This window comes from Marmota monax, unplaced genomic scaffold (genome assembly GCF_021218885.2).
Source record: "Marmota monax isolate L192 unplaced genomic scaffold, Marmota_monax_Labrador192_F-V1.1 WCK01_AAM20220418_F8-fsc00145, whole genome shotgun sequence".
In the NCBI taxonomy this organism is placed as follows: Eukaryota; Metazoa; Chordata; class Mammalia; order Rodentia; family Sciuridae; genus Marmota; species Marmota monax.
The window spans coordinates 5,475,609-5,499,532 of record NW_026695201.1 but is presented as its reverse complement, the minus strand read 5'-3'; the positions used below and the strand labels follow the sequence as shown (position 1 = coordinate 5,499,532).

At 40.7% G+C, this 23,924-nt stretch overlaps 2 protein-coding genes across 7 annotated transcripts in view; one reads left to right on the top strand and one right to left on the bottom strand.

Moving 5' to 3' along the window:
- The window catches only part of LOC124082526 (carboxyl-terminal PDZ ligand of neuronal nitric oxide synthase protein), a 305,891-nt gene that overhangs the window by 120,463 nt on the left and 161,504 nt on the right, over positions 1-23,924 (bottom strand). The window lies entirely within an intron of this gene.
- Positions 16,276-16,542, top strand: LOC124082527 (ATP synthase subunit f, mitochondrial-like). Its single transcript, XM_046428965.1, has one exon. The coding sequence runs from the start codon at positions 16,276-16,278 to the stop codon at positions 16,540-16,542; it is 267 nt and encodes an 88-aa protein (XP_046284921.1).

The window sequence follows — 23,924 nt, the reverse complement described above, 5'->3', positions numbered from 1 at the left end:
TGTTTGTATTGTTGGAAATAGACTGCTGTGCTTATAGAGGGAAACCAGTACTTTCTTTCAAGTGTTTATAATTAATAGTCTGATTTACAGCTCCAGAAACATCTTAGGAATGCCTTTATGAACGTGGGATAGTCTTTCAAAAGTCTGGAAATGTTGCTCAAATCAGTCACCCAAAAGCAATTTAATTCAGAAAAGATGAGAGAACAACTGGGGTGTGGTCACGGAGAGGACATGTGTATACAAACACATGGGCTCTCTGTCCCAGATAATGAGAATCACAACTAGACAACCCTATGAGAGATCTCCTTTTCTAGCCAGTATCAGCAATGGTAAACAACAGATGCTAAACCTTACCATGGTGGCTACAGACAGAGGGAAAGGGCCCTGTATTAGGCAGGGTTCTTAAGTTTACACATAAAATCAGCCATCAGAGGTCCTAATAGAACACACCAAACATTGTCCACTCACCACTGAAAACCCCCATTACATCCTTTGCCAATCCCAAAATTATCCCCATTGTTGACTTTATATCAAACACACTAGGTTTATAAGCACTTAAATGCAGTATTTAATGATGATAAATCCTAAAGAGACCCACTTACTTATCTCAGAGGTAGACTGGTTTGTGGGCACACTACCCTGTCTGAGAACTCACATGTAAGAGGGAAGCAACATAGAGAATTAAAAATGATATGAACTGAACATCAACAGCTGTCAGAATATCACCCAGTCCCACAACATGTCAGCCGGTCACTATTGTCAGATGATTTCCACTGCACATTTCAAGGGTGTTATTATGGGGAGACGTAAATATCTGGAGCTGGGAGTTGGGCCAGGGAAGAAAAGACATGTGGAACCACAAAAGACCATTTATGTATCAACACGGGGAGTAAATAGAGGTGAGAAAGAAGAATTGTGAGACATAGTGCCAGATTACACGGAAGAAAAAGATTACAGATAAAATGAGTGGTTGGAGCTGCATTGTATGCCTTCCATCTAGTCGGGCTGTTCATATGTCAATATTCCCTTAACCACCATCACCACCTTCTACATCCCACTCATATTCCTGGTGTGGCACACAGGGGTAAGAGGACACTGCAGGGCATACAAAAAATTACTAAGGTATGGTTTCTGTTCTTATGGGGTTCACAGGCATTCCATTGTCATAAATACTGTGTGACAAAGAAGGATGACTAAAGGTTTTCCAGACAGAGAAGGAAAGAGGGGAACATAAGGGCTGGGGGAGATTGGGTAAGAACAAGTGCAGAAAGCTCTAGACAGTGTTAAGCAAATGCAAACAGTCCTGTGCTGGAGGAAATGAGGAAGGAGTGGTTTGAAACAAGGCTCAAAATCTAGCCAGGGAACAGATTCTGGCCAATTTTTTAAATATCCAAAACCAGGCAATAAATCTGAAATACTTGATTAATGGAGTTGCTTAAAGAAGAAACGTTCTCACCAAAATTTAGATAAAGAAGAGAAGCTTTTATGGCCAGAAGAAAAATCTAAAGAGATGGAAGCTTAATCAGATCCAGCAACCTCAGGCTATGCTCATGGTGAGCCATGGCACCAAGTTGGTCCTCTGGCCTGAAGACACCACCTATAAAATGGCAGCCACTAGCACTGCAGATGAGGTTGCCTCTGACAGTGTCTACACACATGCCTGGTTTTCTTACTCTTCACAAAGATACTTAAAGGCACTTAGATAAAATGACATATACATATGTGAACTTCGCTGGTTTCCTCCGTCTTCCGGATGTGCCAACTCCCTGGTCTTGGTCAACTTCTTTCCAGAGTTCCTTCTCTAAATATTCCTCCAACCAAAAGTTTCTGCTGCATCTGTCATAAGTATAGGCCTGCATATGGGTGGCTGTGTAATAAGCTAAATTTTTATTGTCTTAGACCCCTATCTGCCCATCTGTGCTTTTATTTTCTCTCCAATATGATTCTTTCACCTATAACTCCTTAGCTTTCTGACCAATGCTTGTAAAAGGGCTGAACAAAAGTTAGCCTGACCTAGGAACAACAAGAAGAGGATGCCCTGTAAGTGGTAGGCACTAGAAGTATTAGATGACTGAAGGGTAGAGCTCATCCAAAATAACTGATTTCTTAATGAGGGACACATTCATAGGCAGTTGTTAATAGGTGATTGGAGAGCACCAGGTCAAAAAAATCAAAGGCCCTAGCTGGGCACACCAGTGCACAGCTATAATCCCAACCACTGGTAGGCTGAGGCAGGAGAATAACAAGTTCAAGATCAGTCTGACCAACTTAGCAAGATCCTGTCACAAGATAAAAATAAAAAGGACTGTGGATGTAGTTCAATGGTAGAGCACCCCAGGGTTCAATCCCTAATACCAATAAGATAAAATAAATAAAATAAAATAAAAAATCGAAGTCCCAGGCATCCCAAGACTCAGACCAAATGTGTAAGGGACCCTAAGACTATGAGAAATTAGTTTTGCATCATCAAGCACTCATTCTCAAGAGACAGTAGACCCCATTACTCCACATAAGAAGCCACACATTTATGTGTGCATGTGCACATTTAGGGGTGTGTCTATGGAAGAGGAATAATAATGTGTATGTGTCTGAGAGAGGAAGAGGGAAAGCAAACTAAGTGGGCTTCCACGCCTAGGGAGGCAATGTGGACAAGGAGAGTGAGTGATGCTGGCATTCAAGGATGCTCAGTTTACACAAGCAGGTCAAAAAGGACACAGCAAGTTAAATAGTGTGTACGACCAGTGTAGTCTTTAGTCAACAACTGAAAACCCCAAGGATTCACAAAGAGAATCTTTTGTTTTTTGTTTATGTTGTGGTACTGGGGATTGAACCCAGGGTGCTATACCACTGAGCAACATCCCTGACCCTTTTTATTTTTCATTTTGAGAGAGGGTCTCCCTAAGTTGCAGAGGCTGTCCTCAAACTTGCAATCCTCCTGCCTAAGCCTCCTGAGTCACTGATAGACTGGTTTGTGGGCACACTACCCTCTCTGAGAACTCACATGTAAGAGGCAAGCAACACTGCACCCAGCTAGAAGTCAGAATGTCATAGAGACCTTTCAGAAGGGGAATAAAATCCATTAGAAGATTCAGTTTGGCTCAAAGTCAAAATAAGGAAAACAGCTACAGGAACATTTACCAACACATCAGATGACAGACGGTCAAAATCATCATTCAGATGCTCTGCCATATGCCAGATATATTCTCATGGGCTGGACTATGTGTACAGTTGATACTTTATTTCCTACCTCCACACCTTTACTGCAATCTACCCAATTCTTATTAATCGTATTTCTTTCCGTAACATCTGGGCCTGCTTGTTCCTGTAGAAAATAATCACTGAAGCTGGGTGCCCTGGAGCACTCTGGTAATCCCAGTGACTCAGGAGGCTGAGGCAGAAGGATCAAAAGTTCAATACCAGTCTCAGCCACCTAGCAAGACCTTCAACAACTTAGTGAGACCTTGCCTCAAAATAAAAAAAAAATAAAAAGAACTGGGAATGTAGCTCACTGGTAAAGAGCCCCTGGGTTTAATCCCCAGTACCAGAATAGAAATAAAAGAAAAACTGGCCTACTTTTGTTTTTCAACCTTTCTGTTGTGCATGCAATAAGTTCACAATATTATAGAAGTCATTCTCCAAAGGATCCACTTGACCTTGCTTGTTTCAGGCCACTGAATAAAACTCTTACCCTGGCTGGGACTCCTGTCCTGATCAGCACCTTATTACACAGCAGTGAAACATCGAGACAGGGGAAATCAGAGAATATGGATACCACAAAACAATTCATTGCCTGTCTGTAAAACAAATAATCTTCATCAGTAAATGCTCTGCATCTAAAATCTCACCCCTAAGCCAGCCATCCAGATCGCTTGGCAAGAAATAGTAGAAGAAACAGCCTCCTGGGAAAGAGTCTGAAATGCTGACTCCTGTTTGCCCAGGGACAGCTGGAAAGGCAAGTGCAGGAAAAATGCTGACCCTAGCTTCCTGAGGAAGAGCCACCTCATTCACGAATACCAAAGATGAGGTGGGGGTGGGAGTGATGGATCTATAATAAAAACTCCGGGAGCCACTTCAAAATAAAATGCTGTCAAGGTCATCTCTGAGCCCTTGTACTTTAGAACAGCCCAACAGACGCTAATTAACCCTCCTGATTCCACAGCCCCAAGGGAGATGTAAACGTGTTAACATGAGCACATTCAATAGGTACTATTCCTGGAATTCTAAAAGCTTTTTAGAGGGCCTTTGGAAGAAAAGCATTTGACGGTATCATAGAATGCCTGGTATCATAGAATGCCGGAACTGAAATGGACCACAAAGAATCTCTTTAGGGAGGAAACAGGAATTGTGGAAAGAATATGGACTTGGAGAAAAAATTGGATCCAAAGGCAGATCAGACATCTACCATCTGTGTGAGCCCCAGGAAGTTATTCAAACCATCTAAGCCTCAGCCTCAGCCTCTATCTGCAAAAGAGAAATACAACACACATCGCAAACTGTATTGGTAAAATGCCTGGCTCTGTTCCTGGCTCATTGTGGTCTAGAGTTACAACATAATCTGTAATATTTGATAGACTATGATATACTCTAAAGCACTGTAGTAGCTTATAACTTAGAGCAACCTATCTGCATATCCCTTTTTTGTACCCACTCACTAGTCCCATCCTCTCATGGCATGCTCACCGCTATAAACACATCCAGATACACTCTGAAAGCCTGATATTCCTTACTGAGCCCATCACCTGCTATGCCCAGAAAGGTGGTAGTGGAGCTCTCTTGCCAGCTCTACCTCTTTAGCGGTCCAAGTTTCTTATGCTGTTTTCATCTCACACCCCCTCTGTTTGCTCTTGAGACATTCTCACCTCTGTCCAACGGGTACCTCAGCTCTGCTATTTCCTGCTCCTATATGCTAATCTCCTTTCCATCAAGGCCTTTGGCTTCTGTTGGGGAAATTAGCCATGGGCACATGTGGCAGGGGCAATATTATTGTTCACCCATTCACACACACATGATGGTCCCGCCAAGCTGCTCCTGGTCACCAGAAATCTCAGCTAGACGGCATGTGTTCTACAAACTTCAGCCCCCAATACAATAATGAGAACCAGGCCTCCCAATAACTAAATGCTCACTTAATGGGGACTTAATCCATAATCATTTACCAAGAACTTACTGTGGCCAAAACCTACTATGAGATGAAAATGAGGCATGGACTAAAAAATTTAGAGACAATGACACAAACATTTCATCCTTCATCAGAAGCTCCTACTAGAATAATAAAAAGGGTACTTTATGTACATTTTATTTTATTTGTGGTACTGGGGATTTAACCCAAAGGTGTAAAAAAAAAAAAATAAAAGATCTAGTGATGTAGCTCAATGGTAAAGTGCCCCTGGATTCAATTCCCAGTTCCAGGAGGAAAAAATGAAGTTAGTGCATTTTAGAGAAACCAGCTTATGTTAACTCTTTCCAGGTGGGTGACAGGGATTTAAGATATCCTGCTTCCTTATGAACTGTGACCAGACAGGACGATGGGGGCTCAGGACCACAATTGTCTGTTGCTCTGTTTAAATGGTTAGACCAGTGCTACCGTGGCAATGCAGAGAAGGCTGGTTGAGGAAAGGTGTGGTTAGAGAAGGGTGGTGTGGTTAGAGGAAACCAATAGGATTTTTTTTTTAATTTAAGGGAGACAATTGCTGTTGACATTCCTGTCTAATAGACTTATATTTAGAATATATAAACGATTATCAAAACTTGCCAGATGCAGTGGTGCCCACCTGTAACCCTGACCCGAGATGCTAAAGCAGGAGGATCACAACCTGGGCAACTTACTGAGATCCTGTCTCAAAATAAAAAATAAAAGGTCAGAAGTAGAGTACCTCTGGATTCAATCCCCAGGACCACAAAGAAAAAAAAGTTTTCAAAACTCATAAGAAAACAATCCAATTTTTAAAAAGTAGGTAAAAGATTTGAACAGACACTTACCTAGCATGTGTGAGGCACTGGGTTCGATTCTCAGCACCACATAAAATAAAGGTCCATCAACAACTTAAAAAAATATTTTTTTAAAAAAGGTATGTTGGGCTGGGGATGTGGCTCAAGCGGTAGCGCGCTCGCCTGGCATGCGTGCGGCCCGGGTTCGATCCTCAGCACCACATACAAACAAAGATGTTGTGTCCGCCGAAAACTTAGAAATAAATATTAAAAAATTAAAAAAAAAAAATACACAATTAAAAAAGGTATGTAGATGGCAAACAAGCTTATGAACAGATGTTCAGCATCATTAGTCATAATGAAAATGCAAATTAAAATCATAATGAGAGGCCACTATATAACTCTAAGAATGGCTAATAATTTTAAAGATTGGCCATATCAAATGTTGGTGAAGGTGCTATGGAAGTGGAATTCTCAAACATTGCTGTTGGCAACACAGAATGGAGCTGCCCCACTGGAGAAGGGTTTGCAGTGTCTTCAGATGCTAAACGTACACCTGCCATATGACACAGCCATTCCACTTCTAGGTATTTGCTCAACAAAAATGAAAGCATATATCTGTGCAGAGATTTGTGAATGTTCATAGCAGTTTTAACTATAATAGGCAAAACTGGAAGCAACTGAGATGTCCATCAGCTGCTGCCTTTTTGACATTGCTTTTTGAATGAGACATTTTAAAATCCTGTCAACTAACCAGGTTTGGTAGAGAAATGGATGTTTTGGTCTAAACATCTGTTTAGACCAAAATACTGGACTGATTTTTTAGTATATCCAAAGTAAAATATTCTTTTTGGCAATGAGTTGCTGATCCTTTCCTCTAAGACTCAGGTGGATTGTTTTAATGATAGATGATGACAGATGAAAGTTTATCATTTTCATCAAACCAAATTGTTTAAAAGAACATACTTAGCTCTAACCACTTGCTCTTTTAAAGCATTTTATTTATACTAGCATTAAAACATTGGGGGAAAGGTCACTCTCCCAAAGATGGCAGGCCAGATGCCTTTGTGGCTAGAATTCTTCCCAAAGAGACAAGAGTAGCAGCCAAAAAAAAAAAAAAAAAAAAATGTTTCAAAGGAAGATGGAGTAACAACCACCTGCCCATGAGAGAGCTGAGATTTCTGTGATACATATGCATCTGTTGAGATTCCCTTTAAAATCCATTTTTTTTATTTCATCATTTTGAGCTCCTGATATATGCTGAGCATGGAGATACAGGAAATAAGATTTGGCTCAGTCTTGTCTTTAAAAAATCTTATAGTCCAGTGAAGAGAAAGGCAAATGCACAGGACAATAAACAATGATTAACGCTATGGTGGAGATGGCCATCGGATGCTGTTAAAAGAGCACAAGAGTCCTTAATAAAGGATAGGGTGGTGATTGATCAGGAAGCACTTCAGAATTTCTCTTAGATATCTTACCTTGGTGCTGGGTGTTATGGCATGAATTCCTAGCATTAGTAGGAAAAAAATGGTCTTTCTATCTAAGGTATTATAGTATAGTGACGAGAATGAGCTTAATACACATTGGAATAAGATGACTGAGTTAACAGTAGTATAATGTGGTAGAAATAATACTGCTGTGAGATTCAATGAGGACACAGAGAACCTGGAATGCTTGCATGCTGCTAGTAGAAATGCAAACTAGAATAGTCACTTTGGAAAAACTTGGTAGTCTCTTAAAAAGTTAAACGTATATCTATTGTCATGGTCTGGATGTGAGGTGTCCTCCAAAAGCTCCTGTGTTAATGCAGGAATATTCAGAGGTGAAATGATTAGATTATGAGGATGATAACCTGAGTGGTACATCCTAGTTTGTATGGACTACCTGGGTGGACTGTAGGCAAGTGGGGCATGGCTGGAGAAGGTAGGTCACTGGGGGCATGTCCTGGAAGGGTGCATCTTCCCTGAAATCCCATTTCCCCCCATAAATGCACCTGCTTCTTTGTGTCATATGAGTTGAGCACACTTCTCCACCATGCCCTTCTGCCATGATGTTCTGCCTCATCTTGGGCCCAGAGCAATGGACTTGGCCAACCACGGACCAAACCTCTGGAACTGTGAACCCAAATAAACTTTCCCTCCTCTAAGTTATTCTTTTTTTTTTTTTTTAAGTATTTGGCGGACACAACATCTTTGTTTGTATGTGGTGCTGAGGATCGAACCCGGGCCGCACGCATGCCAGGCGAGCGTGCTACCGCTTGAGCCACATCCCCAGCCCCTCTAAGTTATTCTTGTCAGGTATTTTGGTCACGGTGATAAAAAGCTGACCAATACACCTGACATATGATCCAACTATTTCACTTTGGGGTATTTATCAAAGGGAAATGAAAGCATATTTCAGCGCAAAGACTTACATGTGAATGCTCATAGTAGCTTTAACTGGCCTCGAATCTGCTTCTACTAAGTTTTTAAAAAATACTTTAATTGTAGATGAACACAATCCTTTCATTTTATGTATTTTTATGTAGTGCTAAGGATTGAAACCAGTGCCTCGCATGTGCTAGGTAAGCGCTCTACCACTGAACTACAATCCAGCCCCCTACTTGGCTTTTAAACTATGGACACACCATTTACTAGGTCTGTCGGCTTCCGTTTTTAAAAATTCTAATATGAAGAGCCTAGTATATGATGGGTCAGGTCCATTCTAGCTCTCCTATTTGTACTGTGTTGAGGAAAGATCTAAACAGGAAGGAGCACGGCCAGTTTATCCTCTTGGAGAAATTTGCCTCCATGAAGCAGAGAAGATGTTGTTGAGAAGAAATGCCATCCATTATAAGGTTGAGAAAAATTGTGGGAGTCAGAGATTTTTAAATCTCTGGAAATCATTCTGTAGAAATTATATTTAAAGCTAAATCATAGAATGAATCTCACTTACCATGGAGCAAGGTCATAGTCCTGTCAGCTGCCACCCTTCAAAAACCCCTTTTTGATAGCCTGGTTTTATATCAGTGCTAGATTCTTGTTGGTTATCAACAAAGACATATACACAAGGATTATAACTCCTACCATGTCTTGAATCATCCTGGTTTTGCCCTTCCTGCTTGTAGGGCTGACCAGTGCCACCAATCTTGTGATTGAAAGGCATTTTCTCTCCTTGCCTCTTTCTTTCATGATCTTTCCTTTCTGATCCCTTAAAACAGATGATTCTGATCTGAGAGTATCCCCACAGTGCATAATAGTGTTATTTGAAATAAGAACATTATAAGGAACTTTTGCAGAATGAGAAGAATTGAACTGTGTTTTCTAGTCTCTGTCTCATCCAATAGCACCTGAATGTTCCATTATCTGACTCCTGGAGTGCCCGGGGTTGAGTGACCTTTCCTGGAATAGATGTATGGTGCTACAGTCCCTCCTGGCAGCTTTGTAAGTACTTATTTCATAAGATGAACTTCAAGGATGTGACAGATATGGAAAAGCTGTTAGACTTGGGTAGCAGTGGTATGATTTCTGCTCTTGCTTCTCTTTCTAGACTCCAGAGCTTCCCCAACTCCTATTCTCTATGTGTAGCAGGTTTGACAAAATACCTGTCAGATTCAGTTTTTGTTTCCTCCCAAGGTATCCTCTTTCTATCCCTATTATTACAGAAGAACTTTCCTGAAATTGCAGCATCTTAGTCTCTATGGAAATTATCCTCCCAGGATTACTTGGTGAAAAGGTCTAATTGTCAGACTTGATGGGTATACATGATCTGATGGCCTCGACAAAAAGGCAGTGGTGAGCACATATTCTGTCGTCTCTTCCACAATTTTAATATTACAGTAATTGGTAATAACTACATTAAAATTACACCAAAAAATTATTATGGTTCTGCCTGGAATAAAAAAAGTCAAAAGTCTTCTGTAGACACAGGTGTGGCAGTTGAAGTAACCCATTGCCATGGAGTTTGACAAATGATAGATAATTCTTTGATAAGGTTTTTTATCATAGGAAATGGACTGGCAGTAACTATCCCCATGACATAGAAGAGACAACTGAGGCTCAGGCAGAGGAAGTGGCCAACATCATGCAAATAAGTGATGAGACTAGCCTTCAAATTCTGATCTGACTCGATGCTAAGATGCTATCCATATGCTTTTCTATGTGTTTGTTATTTATGGAACTTTCCTAATTTATTCATAATATTCTTTCATTAGATTTTAAAAACTGAACACTTTAATAGCAGTGGGTATTATGAGGTTGTAGCAAAAATCAAAGTGACTTTTACTGTGCTTCTCTTTCACCTGGAAAAAGTTTTAGAAGAGATTGGGTGGATAGTTTTCTTTCAGCCCTGCAGCTCAAGTATTTGGGTCTGGACCATGCTGATGAGCATCACACTTGAGTGTTTGCTCTAGAGATCCTGGATGAAGGGCCCAGTAGTTGAGTGGAGGTCATTCTTATTCACTCCAACACAATTAACAAGAAACATGAGCATTCATGTCCTTAATTCATTTCTTCTGGAGATTAGACATTTTGTTATATACACACCATTAAAGTCATCAGGGATCCACCTCAATGTCTTTTTCAACTTGACTTAAATCCAACTCTTCTTGTTTCCTTCTCCATCAAACCACAACCACCACTACCCCCCTTCCTTACTGTCAAGGGGTGATGGACAATAGATGGTAGCAACAGTTTCTATGGTAACAACATCTGAGTCATCTCCTTGGAAACCTGCATAAAGGCCTTCCATCTCCAGACCAGCTCAGTGCAACTTCGAAGGGCTTTGTTCCGTTGAATGGATCAGCATGGGGGAGCAAGCTCTCCCGGGCTTTGGCCACTGCAGTTTCCTTTGGCTCCCAATGCTCAGGGCACTTTGGATATAGAGTTGGATTCAACCAAATATGGGGGATGGTGGGGTGGAGAGTGCTTTTCTCAGCCTAGCCCAAAGTCAGAATGTATTTTCCCTGATCCAGCACCAGATTCCCTGCAGACTTAGCCAATAGATATCTCACTATTTTAGATGTCCATATGACTCAACCAGGCTCCCACAGTGACCATCTATGGAAAGAATAAAGCAATATTGCATCTGGACACAGATGAGCTGGATATTTTGGCATGGTCATGAAGAGAATCCTGAAATAGGGCACCATGGGGCACCTTGTAAGAGTTCCTTTCCTTATGGTGTCCTTCAAAGTCAGCAGTTTTGTTAGTTTACTGAAAGCAGAATGGTTTCCAACAGCTAAGAGGATTAATTCTCTTTTCATCATCCATACCAAGTAAGAATCACAAACACTCCCATTGTGCTTCATATTTTCCAGATCATTTTCACATACATGAGGTCAATTAATCATTTATTCAATTGTTCAACACATGTGGACTTAAATCCTACTATGTACCATGTAGTGGGTTGGAATTTGGGACACAATAGTGAAAGAAAAATAGATCTAGTCCCTGCCCTAATGAAGTTTATAGATATGAAGAATGAATGATAATCAGATAATTACAGGTTAGTGTAAGCATTTGTGTTATCTTTTCATTTTTGTGAACAAAATACCTGATAAGCTGCAGGAGGAAAAGTTTATTTTGAGCTCATAATTTCAGAGATTCAGTCCATAATCAACCAACTCCAGTGCTGTGGGCCCAAGGTAGGCAGAACATAATGGCAGAAAGGCAAGGTAGAGGGAAGCTTATAAGCAGCCAGAAGTAGAAAAGAGAGAGAGACAGCACACACAAGCATGTGGTGCCAGGAACAAAATGTAAACCCCAAAGACACACCCCTCAGTGGCCTACTTCCTCTATCTACAATGTACCTGCCTATAGTTATCACCCAGGACAACAGTCCTTTCAAATTATTAATCTATCCATTGATTAGGTTACAGATCTCATAATCTAAGCCTTTCACCTCTGTACATTCCTCCATTGTCTCATGTGAGTTTTTGGTGGACACCTCATATTTAAACCATAACAACATTCAACATGGATCTGCTCTAATAGAGCTGGTACATGGTATCAGAGTAATGACAGGAGGATTTGACCTACTGGGGACATGTTCCCTTAAGAAGTATTGGAGGAATAGTAACTAATAGGACCTTTACGGACAAGGAAGCAAAGACTGAAGGGTGAAAAGATCTCCCCATAGTCTTACTAACACTAAATCTAAAATGACAGTTGTGAGAAGTGAACCCAGGACTTGGGCAGTCAATCCTACTCCTGATTACCTATGCTGTTGCTCAGAGCAAGGCCTAGAGTCTGTCTTAGGCCAGGTAGCCAAGGGGGTTCTCCCATTTCTCTTGTCATGGATGTTCTGATCAGTTTTAGGACCAGGCTTATTATGTATTAGCCCTGAAACTTTATTTTTTATTTTTATTTTTGCAATCAAGGGATTGAACCCAAGGGCACTTTACCACTATACATCCCTAGACCTTCAATTTACTTTATTTTATTTTATTTTGAAACAGGGTCTCACTGAGTTACTAAGGCTGACCTGGAATTTTCGATCCTCCTGCCTCAGCCTCTTGAGTCACTGGAATTACAGGCATGCACCAGAAAGATGCACTAACTTCAAATCTTCAAATGAGTAGTTCTCAACAGGGAGCAGTTTTGCCCTCCAATATCTGGCCATATCAAAGACATTTTTCTTTATTACAACTGGGCAAGAAAATAGTTGCTACCAGCATCTAGTGAGAAGCCAGAAATACTGCTAAACAAATGCACAAATAAGCCACCTACATAAAGAATTATCTGGAAACTCTGTTTTACGTTTATTAACAGATTTTTTAAAATATGGCAACAGAAATAAGGTGCAGTAGAAATCATACTGAATAGAGAGCCAGGAACTTTGAGTTCCCTCCCCACCTCTGTCAATCAACATGTTGTGTAACCTCAGACAAAGCACTTAATCTCTTAAAATACCACATTCCTCATCTGTATAATACAAGGGGCTAACCTAAATTATCTCTAAATTCTCCTCCAGTAGCAAGAAAATGTAATCCTATGATTATTTATTCAAAACCACATAGAGCTTACAGCAGTCATGAAAATATCCCTGCATTCCATGCTTAAGGAGTTTAACAAGATGGTGACAAAGGATGTGCCAAAGGAGTAGACTATGAGAATGTCCCACAGGGAAGGGTGGAAACCAAATACTGATCTCAGTAGTGACCTTGCCTCCAGAGAGTAAAGACAGGCTTCTGGAACCCGCCCAGCAGTCTTGGGATCCAGGTATTCCCTAAATAGACCCTGTCCCACCAATCAGACTCCCGCTCTGTCCACCATTCCACCCACACTAGCTCAACTTCAGTGATACAAATATGACATAAAGAACAAATCTGAATTTCACAGCAGAGCTGGTAAAAACACCTTCGTGGCCAATTCACCTGGCAGAGCCAGTCTCCAACTTAAAAGCAAGACCCTGCCAATGATAAAGTGTCTTTGAAAATTAGATAGAGCTGTGATAGGAGGAAAGTCGTCTCATAGCAGGACCCTGGGACTCACCTCAATCAAACAACAGATCTTGCTGCAGACCCAGGCAAAACAAGCCCTGAATCCTAATCAAGTTTCTGTCACTCATGCACCCTGGGGTGATAAGGGGATCCTTCACCAATTCTTATAACAGCTATTTTGCAGGTTAAATGAGGTAGAAAATTGCTCCTCTGGGGTCCCTGCAAGAACGGACAGCTAAATTTTGGATAGCTCATGGGTAAAGTTCTTTAATTTCAAACTGACTAAAAATTAGAAACATTAATTAAGAAAGAATACTTACTTGCCTCTCAGAAGCAATCCCAAGAGCTGCTTCTAGATAGTCCTGATGAAAACGCATGACTTTCTGCTTTAGTAGGTCGGTTAAGAGCGGGGGCTAAGGCCAGCTCCTAGGGAGCAAGGCTGAGGCAGGAGGACAGAAAGTTCAAGGTCAGTCAGCCTTGGCAGCTTAGGGAGATCCTGTCCCAAAATAAAAAAGAAAAATGGCGGGGGATGTAGCTCAGTGTCAGAGCGCCTATGGGTTCAATCCCCAATACCACCAAAAAAAAAAAAAAAAATAGTGAATATCTTGGTCTCTGAAAGGATATATGTTCCTATGCTGGAGCCCACTGCTCCTCACCTTCGCCTGCCTCATTCGCTTCTCCTCCCTCTCCACTAACCAGTGTATATAAGGCAGGACCCTGAGGAGCTTGCCTTTATTTTCCAGTTACAGCCTTACTCCTCTTACCTCCTTGGGGCCTGTCTGCCACAGTAATGCTTACCTGACACTCTGAAGCAAAACCACTGTAGACTCTTGCAAACAGTTGAACTAATCAAGATGTCAGGCCCAAAGCAGAGAGTACTGTTTATTACCAGATTAAAGACTGAGAACAGTAGGCTTCCACAGTGACGATCCTTATTTAATCAGGCTCCTGCTTTGCCTGCCGTGGTGGAGGGGCTTGTATGTCGGTGTACTAGGGGGGATGCCAAACCCAAAGCAACATGCAAAATAAATTCCTCTTTATTAAAGAATGCTCATTTAACTTCCTCTTCTGTTTTTTCCTGGCCCCTCCTTCCCAAAGACTAATTAGCAATAAAAGCTGAGAGGCAGCTGGAGGTCTTATGCTCACGACTGAACTGGAAGATGTAGGTAATTTCTTTTGTCCTGATTTGAGCCCTTTCTCCACTGGGTCATCTGAGTCACTGCTCCCATCAATTCTTGGAAATTGATGATTATAGATACTATTTCTATATAACAAATTACATCTGCAGTCTAACCACCATTTTCTTTTGCTCATGCTTTTGTGGGTAAGGAATGCAGAGAGGGTTGGCTGGGCAGTTCATGTCGAGGTTTGTCATGCAGACAGTCACAGAAGGATGTTGGCCAGGACTGCAGTCATCTGAGGGCTTCACTAGGCTGGACAGCCAAGATGGCTCACTCACACGCTGGCAGATATGCTGGCTGTCAACTGGGAGCCCAGCTGGAGGTGTCGCCAGAGTGCCCACACGTGGCCTCTCCAGCATGGCTCTATCAAACTAGTCTGCTTCTGACTTGGCAGCTAGTATCCCTCAGAGTGAGCAGTAGCTGGCCTGGCCATTTCGTGGACCCAGTCTCAGAAGTCAGATACATCTATTACACTCTGTTGTTTAAGTGAATCATGAAGGGCAGCCCAGAATTCAAGGAGAATAGTCACAGACTCCACTTCTCAATGAGACTGGGCTGTCAAATAATTTGCAGACATATTCTAAAACCCTCAACTGACCTGTTCGATTGTCTTAAAATTTCCATCCGGTTGAAATCAGGAACTGTGTTCACTACTCTCTCAATCCTAGCTGAGTGTCTGGTACATAGTGGGTGCTTAATAAATGCAGGATGAATAAAGGAATACAAGAATAAATGAATTTCTAGAGTAAGGAAACTTCTAGATCAATATTTTGAGAGGAGGCAGGAAGATCACAAATTTAAGGCAGCCTCCATAACTTAGTGAGTCTCTGCCTCAAAATAAAGTAAAAAAAAAAGTAAAAATGGCTGGGTTATGTAGCTCAGTGGTAGAGTGCCCCTGGTTCAATCCCCAGTACCATGAAAAGGTGGGGGGGGGCAATAATAGTACACCTCACAGAGTCATGAGGATAAACTGACTCAATATGTACCAAATGGCCAGAGTTGCCTAGCCCAGCACAAGTATGAAGCTAGTATAATTAGCTGTTATCATCACTGCAGCCTTCATAGACCTTTCTGCCCTCTGAACTCCACACTCTCCCCAAAAGTGCCAAGGGTCCTTGTGTTCCCATGCTTTTCCAAATGCAACTTCCTCTAGAAAGGGTCAATCTTTTAGAGCAGCCCACTCAGTGCCTGGCATATGCTAAAGACTATCTTCAGTGCTGGCGATTATGATTCTTCTTGGAACGTTCTTTCCCACCTCTCCTCAACTCCCTTGTGTGGCTAGTTCAAGTCATTTCTCAAGTCTCAGTTCAGATTTTCTTCCCAAGAAGCTTTCCCTTCCACCCTAAATCTACATAGGGTATCTTTTGAATTAGGGTCACTGCTGGTCCCTGTGGGCCTGCTGTGGGTTTCAAAAAGGTTCCCCTTCCTCCAGGTAGTACATGTCTTGAAGAAAAGAGTATGGGCCTGTACGTGTCCCTTTAGCCAAGAGCCCTTTTGCAGCCACACTGCATAGCTGTGCACCCTGCTCTGCTTCCAGTGTGCATCCATCACATTTATCATACTCCCCTGTGATCCTTCCTTTTCTTATCTATATCCTTTCAGTAGACTCTAAACTCTGCCAGGGCAGGGCCACAATGCTATAAACCAAATCTCCAGTACTTTGTATACTACCCAGAACTTAATAAATGCTCAATAAATAATCACTGAGGCACAGCCTGGCTCAGCGGACACCAGGACTCCAAGATGGCATCAGTCATGCTAATGAAAGAGAAGAAACTCATGGATGTCAAATTAGGGGAGCTTCCAAGCTGGATACTGATGTGGGATTTCACCCCTAAGGACACTGTGGGAGCATTTCAGAGAAGTTATTACCAGTACTACAACAAGTACATCAACGGGGAGAAGGGGAGCATTGCGGGAATCAACATGGTGCTGGCAGCATACATGCTTTTCAGCTACTGCCTTTCTTACAAGAACTTCAAGCACACACGGCGACACAAGTACCATTGAAGAGGTGCCAGTGTGGAGAAAATACTACGTACTCCTGATTGGGACTGTCTCCCCTATGAAGAACTGAAATTATGACCTCATCACGGAACTCTTTCACATCCTGAGTATCAATACCCAATAAAAGAGTAAAATAATAATAAATAATAATAATAATAATAATTGTTGAATACATGAATGGACCATGAAGGAGGACCATATAATATTATATTCTTATATTCTTTCTTTAAGATTGCTTGTATCTTCCACAGTATTCCAGTAGAGACACAAAGGCCCTAAACAACACGTTGACCTTTTATCATTACCCACACATTTATGGATTTTGTCTTCAGTGGAGGGAACACAGATGGTGGTTTCCAGACCCTTCATTCACAGTAACAGTGTAATTTGGACTCCACTGGGAAGCATGCAGTGCTATAAGGTCCCTCATCCAGGTGGCTAATGGTACCTCTGCAATTGCAACTCAACCTAGTGAATGGCTATTCTAGGGCCCAGATGAGCTTGCCCAGGCTTGGCCAGAATGTACAAGCCTAAAATATTTCCTAGAACAATTCAGAAAGTGCTGGAGGTGAGGACTGCTCCTAGGCACTGCCCATATGGCCAGAGACAGGAACCCTGAGCCCCATGCCTCAATACACACCCACTGGCCACATGGTGCTGCAGAACTTGGGCCAATCAGGAAGTTAGTGTGATCTCTGTATTTAAGGAAATTGGCAGTAGCTCCGGCTTACTAAAAAGGAGGGACAATAAAACAATATGGCAGCCTCACCTGGGCAGTTAAGGCATGGGTTTCAATTAATGTGTCTAGGGTGTTAAGTGGGTGGATGCGCACGGAAGATGCAAAGCTGTGTGGTGGTGGGAGCGGCACCAATCTGAACACCAGGCAGGCTGGTCGGAGCTTTGGCTCCATATTACTGGACAAATCACCTCTCTCTACATCTGTGTCCTCAGTGTTAGCTGGTAATAATATAGAGCCCTTTCTACTTCCAAGAATTTTTTTTCTATTTGATACTGGGATTGAACCCTGGGTGTAGAACCCAGAGGGTGCTCTACCACTGAGCCACATCCCCAGCCATTTTTATTTTTTTATTTTGAGACAGGATCTCAGTAAATTGCCCAAGCTAGCTCAAACTTACAATCCTCCTGCCTCAAATCACCCACGAACCTGGGGTTACAGATGTGCACCACCATACCTAGCTTTTTGGAATGACTTTGAGAATCAAATCAGACAAACACAAGTAAAAGCAATTTAAAAGTAAATAATGCTATTATTATTGAGTTGTATAATTCCTCTACATTATCTCCCTACTTCTGGGCTGCTTTTCCTGTTGGGATGCTCTCCTGTTGCCTTGGTCCTTCATCATGGCATCAGTTAGCCCATTTGTCTTAGGTAGTGATATGACTCCTCTGGGTACATCCCAAGTTTCTTGGGGACAATGATCTCATCATGTATTTTCTTGGGCCCTTATGACTTAACACAATTTTCAGATAGTAGTCTCAATGAAAATTGGCTTAACTGAATTTAAACATGTGGTTTACCTATGTGGTTGAGTGTGCACACACCTATATGTTCAAACTTACCATTTTCAGAGATTCAGGCCATAGGAACAATAAAGAAATTCCTTCAGGGAAAGGAACCAAAGAGTGGAATTATTATGTCAAATTTTACTTTACTCAAAATTGAGCTACAAAGTTGAATTTTAGGAATATATGATGTTAAAATCCAGTCCAGCCTGGTGCAGTGGCACACACCTATAATTCCAATGACTCGGGAGACTGAGGCAGGAAGATAACAAATTTGAGGACAATCTGGGAAATATAGGAGACCCTTCCTCAAAAAAAAAGAGTTGGAGATATAACTAAGTGGTAAGGCACCCCTGGATTTAATCCCCAGTAACATTTTTACACACACACACACACACACACACAGTGTTCAATTCAATCAAATAACTGGAAAAAGAAACTTGCAATAAGATAATATGATCTGAGATTATGAGAGTTACTTTAAGCTGGGTGTGGTGGCTCACACCTGTAATTCCAGTGATTTGGGAGGCTAAAACAGGAGAATCAAAAATTTGAGACCAGTCTGGGAAACTTAGTGAGTGAGACTTTGTCTCAAAATTAAAAATAAGTTTAAAAAATTACTGGGGATGTAGCTCAGTGGTATCAGTGGTAAAGTGCTCCTGGGTTCAACCCCCAGTACCAAAAGCGAAACGAAACAACAGTTACTTTACAAACACTTGTTTCAGATAAGCCTCATCAGCTCACCCACGAGCACCTGCCTGTATCAGCAGATGCCATCTGGGGCTCTCATCTAATTTGGCTTCAGTAATATTCTTACAATAAAAAACTTTGTAATCATAACGAGTAAAAGTTGGCCATTAGTCAAAATATCTGAATGCAAAGAATCATAGAAAATGATATGTGCATACCTTAAACATTTTAAGATAAAACATATAAACATGTATGTTTACTCACAGATTGAAAGCCTTTCCTCTAGGTAGAGGTCCACAGATGAACTTCCTAAAGTCTTTCTTGCATAAATAACATATTATCTCTAATTTCTAGTTTTGCTTTCATCCAAGTAGATTAAGACTAAAAAACATTTGGCTGAGTAATACGGATGCAAGACCCTTCTACAGTTTTCAGTTTTCCTCTAACATTTTTATTGTTATCTTCTTCTCCATGCCTGATTCACTGGTGACTTTTTTTGTAGTAACTCACTTTAAAAAACATTTTTTAAATTTATTTTTATTATTTTTATTTATTCTAATTTGTTATATATGACAGGAAGAAGCATTACAATTCACATTACACATATAAAGCACAATTTTTTATATCTCTGGTTATACACAATGCAGAGTCACACCATTTGTGCCTTCATATGTGTACTTTATTTTTTTTTAAAGAGAGAGAGAATTTTTTAATATTTATTTTTTTAGTTTTCAGTGGACACAACATCTTTATTTTATTTGTATGTGGTGCAAATAAAATAGGATCGAACCCAGTGCCCCGCGCATGCCAGGCAAGCACGCTACTGCTTGAGCCACATCCCCAGCCCCTTCATACATGTACTTAGGAAAGACAGTGGAATGAGATTACCCTATCTCCATACTCCTTCCCTTTCCCTCCCTCCCCTTTGCCACATCTAGAGTTTGTCTAATCTTCCCATGTTCCCCCTCCCAACCCCATTATAAATCAGCATCATTATATCAGAGAAAACATTCAGCATTTGGTTTCTTGGGATTGGCTTACTTCACTTAGCATTATCTTCTCCAACTCCATCCTTTTTACCTGCAAATGCCATGATTTTATTTATTGCTGAGTAACATTCCATTGTGTATATATACCAAATTTTCTTTATCTACTCATCTATTGAAGGGCATCTAGGTCAGTTCCACAGTTTAGCTATTGTGAACTGTGCTGCTATAAACACTGATGTGGCTGTGTCCCTGTAGTAGGCTACAGGATATAGACCGAGGAGAGGGATAGCTGGGTCAAATGGTGATTCCATTCCCAGTTTTCCAAGGAATCTCCATCCTGCTTTCCAGATTGGCTGCACCAATCTGCAGTCCCACTAGCAATGTATGAGTGTGCCTTTCCCCACATCTTCACACAACACTTATTGTTGTTTGTATTCTTCTGTTTGGAGTGAGATGAAATCTTAGGGTAGTTTTGATTTGCATTTCTCTAATTGCTAGAGATGTTGAACATGTTTTTCATATATTTGTTGATTGTATATCTGAGAAATGTCTGTTCAGTTCCTTGGATGATTGATTGATTGGGTTATTTGTCTTTTTGATGTTAAGATTTTTGAGTTCTTTATACATCTTAGAGATTAGTGCTCTATCTGATGTGTGGGGGGTAAAAATTTGCTCCCATTCTATAGGCTCTCTATTCACCTTACTGATTGTTTCTTTTGCTGACAAGAAGCTTTTTAGTTTGAATCCATCCCATTTATTAATTCTTGATTTTAATTCTTGCGCTATAGGAGTCTTATTAAGGAAGTCAGGGCCTAATCCAACATGATAGAGATTTGCACCTACTTTTTCTTCTATTAGGTGCAGGGTCTCTGGTTTAATTCCTAGGTCCTTGATCCACTTTGAGTTGAGTTTTGTGCATGGTGAGAGATAGGGGTTTAATTTCATTTTGTTGCACATGGATTTCCAGTTTTCCCAGAACCATTTGTTGAAGAGGCTATCTCTTCTCCAATGTATGTTTTTGGTGTCTTTGTCTAATATAACTGTAATGATGTGGGTTTGTCTCTGTGTCCTCCATTTTGTACCACTGGTCTACAAGCCTATTTTGGTGCCAATACCATGCTGTTTTTGTTACTATTGCTCTGTAGTATAGTTTAAGGTCTGGTATAGTGATGCCACCTGCTTCACTCTTCTTGCTCAGGATTGCTTTAGCTATTCTGGGTCTCTTATTTTTCCTGATGAATTTCATGACTGATTTTTCTATTTCTATGAGGAATATCATTGGGATTTTGATTGGAATTGCATTAAATCTGTGTAATGCTTTTGGAAGAACAGTCATTTTGACAATATTAATTCTGCCTATCCAAGAACAAGGTAGATCCTTCCATCTTCTAAGGTCTTCTTTAATTTCATTCTTTAGAATTCTGTGGTTATCATTGTAGAGGTCTTTCACCTCTTTCATTAAGTTGATTCCCAAGAATTTTTTTTTTTTTTGAGGCTATTGTAAATGGGGTAGTTTTCCTCATTTCCCTTTCAGAGGATTTGTCACTGGCATACAGAAATGCCTTTTATTTATGGGTGTTGGTTTTACATCTTGCTACTTTGCTGAATTCATTGATTAGTTCTAGAAATTTTCTTGTGGAATTTTTTGGGTCTTCTAGGTATACAATCATATTGTTGGCAAATAGTGCTAATTTCAGTTTCTCTTTTCCTATCCATATCCCTTTAATTTCTTTCATCTGTCTAATTGCTCTGGTTAGTTTTTCAAGAACTATGTTAAATAGAAGTGGTGAGAGAGGGCATCCCTGTCTTGTTCCAGTTTTTAGAGGGAATGCTTTCAATTTTTCTCCATTTAGAATGATGTTGGCCTTGGGCTTAGCATAGATAGCTTTTACAATATTGAGATATATTCCTATTATCCCTAGTTTTTCTAGTGTTTTGAACATAAAGGTGGGCTATATTTTATTGAATGATTTTTCTGCATCTATTGAGATGATCATATGATTCTTTAAGTCTACTGATGTGATGAATTACATTTATTGATTTCCATATGTTTAGCCAACCTTGCATCACTGGGATGAGCAACTCACTTTTATCAATCTTGTTCCAAATGTTTATTTAGTTTTATAAACACAGCAATTATAGGAGACTAAATGTGAAGAAAGCCTCACACATAGTAAGTGCTTAATGAAAATTAGCTACCTTTTGTACACATATTTCACTCATATATCATAATTACTCAATTACAGTAAGAAATTTAACTGATGCAAGCAGACTTAGGAACTCAGACAATTAACTCTTGGTATACACTCAATCCAAATGGAAGGAGTAGCAAGCATTCTAGGGACATGTAAGACAACAGGAACATGAACATGTAGCATTCATAATCATTAATATGTTTGAAAAGGGAATGAAGACAAATTAGAAAGTTAAATGAAGGTCACTTGAAAGAGCTTCTTCCCTGATTAAGTCCTTCAAGCCTTTTACCCTTCACTGTGAATGCCATCTACAACTGGGGACAGTGTGGAACATGGCGCAGGAACCCACACAAAGGCAAACAGTAAAGGGGTAAGTAGGGGCTGAACCCCTCTCTAAGCCATGCATTCTGGCACAGGGCTCCATCCATCCAAAGAAAAGGCACCTTTCCCTAACTCCCATATCCATCCTCCTCATTCTCCCCCAGCGTCTGTTCTTGCTCAAGCACACATTACAGAGAGCACAACTAAAGCAGAACATCAGATTAGTGCACTGTAGCATACTGTAAATGACACCTTCATTAAAAACTACAGCATAGGCCTGGGGGTGTAGCTCAATGGTAGAGCACCTGCTTAGAATGCCCAAGTTCCTGGGTTCCCTCTCCAGTCCTGGGGGCAGGGCAGCAAAGTCAAATTTAAAGTATGCTTGCATATGCAATGCAATATACTTCTTTCAGACCAGGCCCAACCATAAATATGGATATAGCAACACTGCACTGAACCTAGCAGTGCCTGGCAATGTGAAGTGTGCCTCACATTCCTCTCACTTCATCCTCAGAGGCAGGCAAAGGACTTACCTATTTCTCATGCTTTCTGAAAAGGACTCACATTTCTATTGAAAGTAACAAAAGTTTTTATTTGTAGAGTGCACTTTTTTTTTTCAACAACACAGTACATTGTTATTATTTCTACTTGGAAAGAAGAGGAAACTTTGAAAATGAAATATCGTGCTATAGTTTGGATCTGCAATGTTCCCCAAAGGTTCATGTTGAAGGCTTGGTCTCCAATACAGCTTTGCTCAAAGGTGAGGCTTTTGGAAAATGGGTTCATGATTGAACGGAATGGACTACTGTGAGGGGGTAAAAGCTATAAAAGGTAGTGAATAGCCCTGGAAGTGTTCATCTTATCCCCAGACCCTTCCTCTCCTTTCCTTGCTCTCTCTCTTTCTTGCCCAGATCCCAAAACAATGGAGTCAGCTGACAACAGGCTGAATTCTGAAACCTTAAGACATTGAGCTGTTTTTTTCTCAGATATTTTGTCACATTAAAAGGAAGCTGACAAAACATGCATTTATTTATTTGGACTCATAATGTTTGTTTTCCTTATCACTTTCCTAAAAACCACTTAACATATTTACTTTCTTTTTTATTGATTTTTGTATATATGACAGCAGAATGCATTACAATTAATATTACACACAAAGAGCACAATTTTTTTTCAAATCGCTGGTTGTATATATTCACACCAATTCATGTCTTCATACATGTACTTTGTATATGTTCATCACATCCCACCATCATTTCTAACCCCATGCCCCCTCCCTTCCCCTCCTGCCCCTCCGCCCTGTCTGGAGTTCGTCTATTCCTCCCATGCTCCTGCTCCCTACCCCTCTATGAATCAGACTCCTTATATCAGATAAAACATTTGGCATTTTGTGGGAGGTGCACTTAACTTTTTCAAAATACACAGTCAAAACTTTCCCTGCAGCTGGCTCAGTGTGCATGCCTGTAATTCTAGCAACTCAGGAGGCTGAGGCAGGAGGACCACAAGTTTGAGGCCAGCTTGGGCAACTGACACCCTGTGTCAAAATAAAAAAAAATAAAAAGGGGTGGGGATATAACTCAGTGGTATAGTGCCCCTGGTTTCAATCCCTAGTACCCAAAACACTTTCCCTATAAAATCTCTCTTTAGGTGCTATCTGACAAAGTAT